General features: G+C 40.0%; 1 protein-coding gene across 1 annotated transcript in view; it reads right to left on the minus strand.

Moving 5' to 3' along the window:
• Nucleotides 1-7,685, minus strand: part of LOC103604833 (chromosome unknown open reading frame, human C1orf87) — an 84,260-nt gene that overhangs the window by 1,767 nt on the left and 74,808 nt on the right. The window contains exon 12 of the mRNA XM_008589415.1: nucleotides 5,969-6,176. Coding sequence (XP_008587637.1) covers nucleotides 5,969-6,176 — 208 coding nt within the window. The remainder of the gene's footprint in view (nucleotides 1-5,968; nucleotides 6,177-7,685) is intronic.

Raw genomic sequence — 7,685 nt, forward strand, 5'->3', positions numbered from 1 at the left:
TAAATCATCTAATTTCTTGTCCTCAGAGTCTGAACCTATGTAACAGAGATGGTGATGCTTACCACCATAGGACATGCTCTGGTTCCCATGCATTATACACGTGTGTCAATACCAATGTCAATACGCTTTCCGGTAAATCATCTAATTTCTTGTCCTCAGAGTCTGAACCTATGTAACAGAGATGGTGATGCTTATCACCATAGGACATGCTCTGGTTCCCATGCATTATACACGTGTGTCAATACCAATGTCAATACGCTTTCCGCAGTAAGGTTAGGTAGATTTTGATAGTTGCTGAGAGGAGTTTAAGCATCACTGAAGATCAACAACTTATTCATAAGCCCCTAACTGTGAGCTTATTTGTGTCAGATACTGGTCTTGGGAATACAGAGGATTAAGAGAAGTGATCTGTTATCTCCGGAAACTCCCTGACCCATTGGCAAGATAAATTATGCAGAAAATTAATGAGAGTACAATAATAATAATAATGATTGATATATATTTATAAAACTTACTATATCTCAGGCACTGCTCCAAGCATTTTACCAATATTAATTCATTTAATCCTCATGACAACTCATTTCACAGATGGAGAAACTGAGAGATGTGGGAGAAATCTAAAGATGGTAAGTCACTCGCCCAAGGTTTCTCACGGTTAACCACCATATTACATTATGGAACGAGGAGAAAGAGATTGCTTCAAGTAAGGTCCTATTGTTTCCCAAATACATTCCTTGAATTGTGAAGATGTGATATTAATAATAAGCTTTATTAGAATAGAAGAAAATTTTAAGTAACTGGGTTACTTAAAATTGCTACAGGTGTTGGGCCGGCCCGGTGGCGCACTGCTACAGTGCGCCGCTTGGGAGCACGGTGGCGCTCCCGCCGAGGGTTCGGATCCCACATACAGACCGGTTCCTGCTCACTGGCTGAGCGAGGTGCGGGCGCGACACCGAGGGTTGTGATCCATTGCCGGACACGAAAAAAGACAAAAAAAAAAAAAAAAATTGCTACAGGTGTCAACGAAAAGCTTTTACAGGGAAGAAAGATATATCCCTCGCATGTGGCTCTTCTCTGCTTTCCCTGTGCAGACTTCAGAATGATTGTGAAATTCTTTCTCAGAGAATCCAGAGGTACTGCCATGGTTATTTTGTAGAAAGTCACTCCTAGTCCATTAGAGTTGGATGGTGGTGGATACCTGTCATCTCATAAAAGCTACCAAGTGCTATTTGCACTTAAATGTGCTAGAACTGTTGAGCATGATGTCCCCTCCACGCTACTCTCTAATGGATATTCTTTAACAGTGGACTACAGCCATATGGAATCTTAATGTGATATATTCCATTCCATTCTTTATTGTCTATTCTATTCTGGTTTGTCTATTGTCTATCTCTCCTATTAGAATGTCAGCCCTTTCCTCTATATAAGTCTCATTCTTCAAATTGGCCAACTGCATCTTTGAATTTCTCTGAATTCAAAGATTTGCTTCCTCTAGACATTTCTCCATAGCTGATCCTAGAAATATAAGTCATAGGCTTTGGAATAAGTTTCTGATTGTAAGATCTTGGGGAAGTTACTTTAACTTTTTGGGCCTCAGTTTCCTCAACTTTAAAATAGGGACAATTCAACTGTGTGAAAATCAATAAAATAATAGGTGCCTGGCACAGTGTTCAGTACTAGTAAGCATGCACTAATGCCAGGAATTACTATGAGATAATTATAATAATTATATTATCAGCATTATTTAAAATACTTAAAATATATTTTAATAACAAGTAATTATTAAAATACATAACATGTGGTTCATATTTGAATTAAAAATTAAAAGTAACATTAAAAAATACATCACCACTAGGGGAGTATTTTCGGTCTTCTAAGCTTTACCATTGGTAGAGAATTCCTAGTGTCAAACAAAAGTCCACTTATTAAAATTTGTATCTGTTCAATTTACTCTGTCAGTAAGGGCAGCCCAGAAAAGATGCATAAAATAACCCTCATTTCCATCTTAGTATTGGAAAGCCTGTCCTTTTCCAGCCAGAATCAAATGAAAGAAATAATAATAATAACCTCTTTACCATCCCCTTTATTTTATAGTATACAAATAACTTTAAAATCTCTTATCTTATTTGATCCTTTCTCAAATCTGGGAGGTATACTTTATTAGTGCTATTTTGTAGATAAGAAAACAGACTCAGAGAACGTTAAGTAACTGGTTTTCAGGGCTCAGTAATTGGTGAAGTCTGGACTTGAATCTAAATCTCCTGATAAAAACCAACCAAACAAACAAAACCTCATGCTCCTTCTAGTCTGTCATGGGAGTCTGGTGTAGATGGAAGTCAATAAGAACTGGGTTTGAATTACAGCTCAATTTCCTACTGGCTATTACGTGATCACTCTGGGCTTGGCTTCTGCTCTGTAATTGAGGATATATTTAAGGATTCAACCCTTCTGCATGTGGTTGATGTGAGGATTTAGTGATTCAGTGTATGTAAAGCCCAGGCCCATGCAGAGAATGTCCTTTAAGGCTGTTCTTGCATTCTGCCTCTTTGAACGCTGAAATATTTTCATCTAGCCTTTAGCTCACTGGGCAAATTCCAAATCTGCCACTCACACAGACATTGATCTCAACCACACTTCTTTCTTTTTTTTAGGAAACATGACCAGTTATTCATAGTCATTCCTTATTCCTTCTCCTCAAAGCTGTTTTCTTGATAACCCCCATTAGAGAATAAGCACAGTTAGGTTCCCAGAAACACTGATTGGATGATGGATGGTCTGCCCGCATTCTGGATGAAGAACACCCTGGCCTACATATTTCCCTGCACATAATAAAGAAGAGTGATTCATCCATGGGCAAAATAGGTATCATCTGCTTAGCCTGTAAGATGGGGCCATCCGTGGTGGCCTGCTAAATCCTGTGGTTAATAAACCAACCAACTGACCTCAGTTAATCCTCTTTCCTTATTAAAGGCAGTTGTAGATGTTCCCAGATCTGGCTGACACATTCCTTGGCTGTTGAGGAACGAATGAATTTCATAGAAACAGAGAAAACAGGCATAAATAGTGAAGAGGCCATGAGAAAGGCATTTCAAATCTGTCGAAATCTGCCTCCAAAGTCAACACAACTTGGTTATTTCCTCAGAACAGTTCAGAAGTATGAGAAAGGTCCCAGCCTTTGGGGAGTCTCTTAGCAACTAAGCATATGATCCATCATCCATCGCCACTGCTCAGCGTTTGTTTCTTTAGAAATGCCTTTTCTATTTATGCTTTTTTGTTTTGTTTTGCTGTTTGTTTGTGTTTGTAATAATCCCATCGCAACTCTCACAGTCCTGGTGTGAACACCTAGATTCGGGGTGGCTTCAGTAAACCTTTCATCTCCCTTCTATCCAGTATCATTCCTAAATAATCCATCTCTGCTTTCATTATGTTCTCCTGTGGTTGGACCTTTGGTGGATACTGGGTACAGGATGGAGCCTCATGCTAGCCCTCGGGATTCACAGCAGGGTCTCGACCTTACCATGCAATCCAGCGGGAACCTCCGGTCCTGTCTTGCTCATTCTCTTCCCCCTCATACTCATTCCCAGCTCCTCACCATTTTGGAAGATAGTTTCAAACTCGAAATTCCCTGTCCCGGTCCAAAGTCTCCATCACCTCCAGTGTCAGCTCAAGCTCTCTCTTGAGTGCCCCCTCTCACGATGGATGACAAGATTCTTCTCATCTCTTCTCTTACTCCTTTTGACCCTTTAACTCTCATTTGTGCCTTCGATTATAGTACTTTACTCTACACTGTCTTATTTATTTATTTTTTATTTTTTATTGGTATTAGATACCTCCAGTGTCAGCTCAAGCTCTCTCTTGAGTGCCCCCTCTCACGATGGATGACAAGATTCCTCTCATCTCTTCTCTTACTCCTTTTGACCCTTTAACTCTCATTTGTGCCTTCGATTATAGTACTTTACTCTACACTGTCTTATTTATTTAGTTTTTATTTTTTATTGGTATTAGACTGTTGCCAGTCTCTGAATCTGACCTAAAATAAGCTCCTTGAGGCCAGATCATGTCTCAGCCTTTCTAGTTTTCCTCCTGGTCCGGCCTCTAACACAGTGCTAGGCTCGTAACAGATTTTTAATAAATAACCTTATAATTCAGCTAGATGAGTCTCTCACGTAAAGATTTTAGGGCTTTTTTCCCTTCTTCATTATAATTATTAAAAGTCCGTGGTTATTGTATGGTAGTTATACTTCATGTGGTATAGAATTAAATTGCTTTGGAAATTCAAAATAGAACAAAGCAAAAATAAAGCAAAAAGAAAAACAAAGACACACAGAGAGACTGAAGAGTCAGACATTGCTATTGTTAGGTGGTTACTTCTAGAGAGTACTAACCTGTACACTAACTCTTTATGAACCACACTATGTAAATAAGTATGACAGTTTCAATCCCTGTGCTTTGGTATCTGCTCCCTCTTCCCCACTCTCCAGGTCTCTGACGTAGTTCTGGACTAAATTCTCTCTCACTTGGTCATCGCAGCAGCTTCCTTCCCACTTTGCCTTACTTCACACTCTCCCTCACTCTGCACATAGTCATCCCTGTGCTTTGGTATCTGCTCCCTCTTCCCCACTCTCCAGGTCTCTGACGTAGTTCTGGACTTAATTCTCTCTCACTTGGTCATCGCAGCAGCTTCCTTCCCACTTTGCCTTACTTCACACTCTCCCTCACTCTGCACATAGTCATTGAGGATCCTTCCGAGGTACAACTCTGCCATATCATTCTTCTGCTTAGAAACTCTCAGTGCTACTCACTGTCTTTGAACTAAGACCAAATTCCCTGGTCTGGCATTTAAAACCTTTCAATATCTGGCCCCATTGTATATTTCCGTCTTTACCATTTAATATTTTTCTTAATAGCCCCTATATTCTATCCAAACTGAACTCCTTGCACTGAGCTTCACTCTTAGTGTTTTGCTTGGTTAACTTGCACCTTTGCCAGAAGAGGCTCTCTGTTTCATTCCTTTGTGTCCAAACTGCACTTTATGTTTAATGATCAACTTAATATTAATATAGCATTCCCTGATCACCCCACCAGAAAGCAGTTCTCCTTTCTCTGAATGCCCGCATAGCACACTCTAATGCATTTATTTCCTTCTATCTTGGATTTAGTTATTTATGCACATTTGTTCACTTATTTATTCCCTCAAAAAAATGTTGAATAGAATTCTGTAAGGTGCCAGGGACAAAAAAAGAAGGAATATAGTATACTTGTGAGATAGTAATAAATCCCCAAATAAAAAACACAAAATATGATTATGGATGTTAAAGAATCCTGAGAGGCCAGATGAAGGTTGGCCTAGATCTGCCTGGAGAGTCTCAGAGTAGTGTCTGAATTCAAACATAAAGGATGTTTAGGCATCAATTAGCCAGGTGGATGAGATAGGGAGTTGGCAGCAGGTGGGGTAAGGGGTGAGGTAGGTAGAGGAGAAACAGGCAGTTCAGATGGAAGGCTTAGGGTTAGAAAACACATAGACACAAGAGAAAGCAAGGCACGTTTGAGGAAAGGCAAGTTATTTGTTACAACAGGATATGCTGAGAGAATAACAATAGTAGGAGAAGGGACTGGTCAGGTGGACAGGGACCAGATTTTGCCTTGCTAAGGAGTTTGGACTTGATCCTGTTAGCAGGAGGGAGCTCCTGAAGTATTTTAATCAGCAGAATTACCAGACTGGATTGTGGGTTAGGCTTTGGTAGCAGGGTGGAGGAAACACCAGAGACATGAAGAGATTGTAAGCAACCTGGTGAGGGATTTGTGTCTGATTCATTTTTGAATTTCCTGATTGTGCTCAGCACAGTGCCAGGCAATGGCTTATATACAAATTGTATGATTTGTTTAAGAAATGAAAGAAAATGAGGTGTCCACTTTTAGACGAGAGCACAAACAGAAAGGTATGACAGCTTTAAAATTCATACTTCACCTGTGTTACTCAGATCACACAGGTAGAGGGCGTTCTCCAGCTTCCTGAACCTGTCTATCCACAGCTCACATTCTTCAGACTTGTTCTTCGTGGCGGGATTCACAAAAGGTTGGGAGACTGGCCTGATCTTCAAAGAGCTCTGAGAATCTTTTGAGGCCAAACTCTCAGCAGGAGGGTTTTCTGACTGCAGCGCCTCTTCTGGAGTTTTCTACCAACACAACACAAGCATCTCACTGGCAGCAAATTCACTACCTAGAGTTCCTCCAGTCTCTTGGCCAGAGATGAGGCCACACAACTAGCAAAATTTATTGCACAGTCTGCCTTTGGAGAGCTAGAAGGATGAGTTTTGAATCCTCAGTGCCATAGGGCCATATCTGCCAAGTCTTGCTGGATACAAACATACTCAGTTTTGTTTTGTTTTTTTTCTTTTCAAGAGAAAAGTGACATAATGACTTTTGTTTTTCATTTCTGACTTGCGCTAAGCAAAGGACTTTGTAACTGACTGAGACTTTTCATGATGTTCTACTCTGTTTTGTGCCAGTGGGATCTACCGGGGATGGGCTTCTGTCAATGCTTATAGCTTCGTGATAGGAAAAACTCTGGGTCATGAGTGTGAAGTTTTTGACCAAAGAATTATTGAAACAATAGTGATATTATCTTAGGCTCTGGGGCCCATTTTAAAGGACGTTAAAGCACCTCCAGGCTGCATGTCCTGTTTGTTTAACAAAGGAAGCTGAGGCCCAGAAAGTGCAAGCAATTTACTAAGATCACACAGTGAATGACAGATACAAGACTAGAACCAGTGTGTAGAGGTTATATCTAGCTCATCTTGGTATCCTAACCCCATGCCCAGTACAAAATAAAGTTGTTTTCAGAGTGAAATAGGCAAATGAGTCCCAGCATATTCCACTTGTGGGAAGCCCTCCTGACAGCCCCAGGCTGAGTGAGAGGTGATCCTTTGTAGCCCTTTTACCCATGGCAGAACTTACCACTGGACACTTGTCTATTTGTCTGAGTATCTCCTCTACCGGAGATCTGAATGCTGGCCCTGTGAGATATTTATGTACACTCAAGGGCTAGCTAGTGGCTGAAACATAGTAGGTTCTCGAGACACGCTTAATGAGTGAATAAGTGAATGAATGAATGAATGAATGATTTTCTCTGGGACTATGGGAAAGTTGCTTTTCAACCCTCTGCTTCAGTTCCTCTTTCTAAAAAGGGATACAATGTATTCTGTGTAAACAGGAATGTGAGAAGAATTAATTATTGCACAGATACAGTAAAACCTTCAAACAAGAGGCAAAATAAAAGAGCAAAGTACATTTTTTATAATCTTTTTCACAACAGACTTAACACTCAAGGAGAAAAGCATTTGCTGTTGTTTCTTGCATGGCAAGAGCCTTGCCAAAATGGATACTATTTTCTAAAATATTTCAACGTGTGAAGTGTATGAAGAGGCCTCCCATCATTTTAAGATGAATTATGTTCTAATCTGGGCACTTAAAAAAACAACAGAAAAACCCAGGCTGTTTTTTAATACTGTCTACAGCTTCTCCTGGCTAAATGCTGGGAATATTAAAATGAATTTTAACAGCTTGCCAGGTTTTTTTTTTTTTTTTAAATCAGAGAGCCTATTACATTTTAAAATGTGGGGAAAAGGTCACCCTCAGTTTCTGGAAGCTGGACTTAAGATGTGAAAACAGGTCTCATAACCACT

This window comes from Galeopterus variegatus, unplaced genomic scaffold, assembly GCF_000696425.1.
Source record: "Galeopterus variegatus unplaced genomic scaffold, G_variegatus-3.0.2 Scaffold5423, whole genome shotgun sequence".
Lineage (NCBI taxonomy): Eukaryota > Metazoa > Chordata > Mammalia > Dermoptera > Cynocephalidae > Galeopterus > Galeopterus variegatus.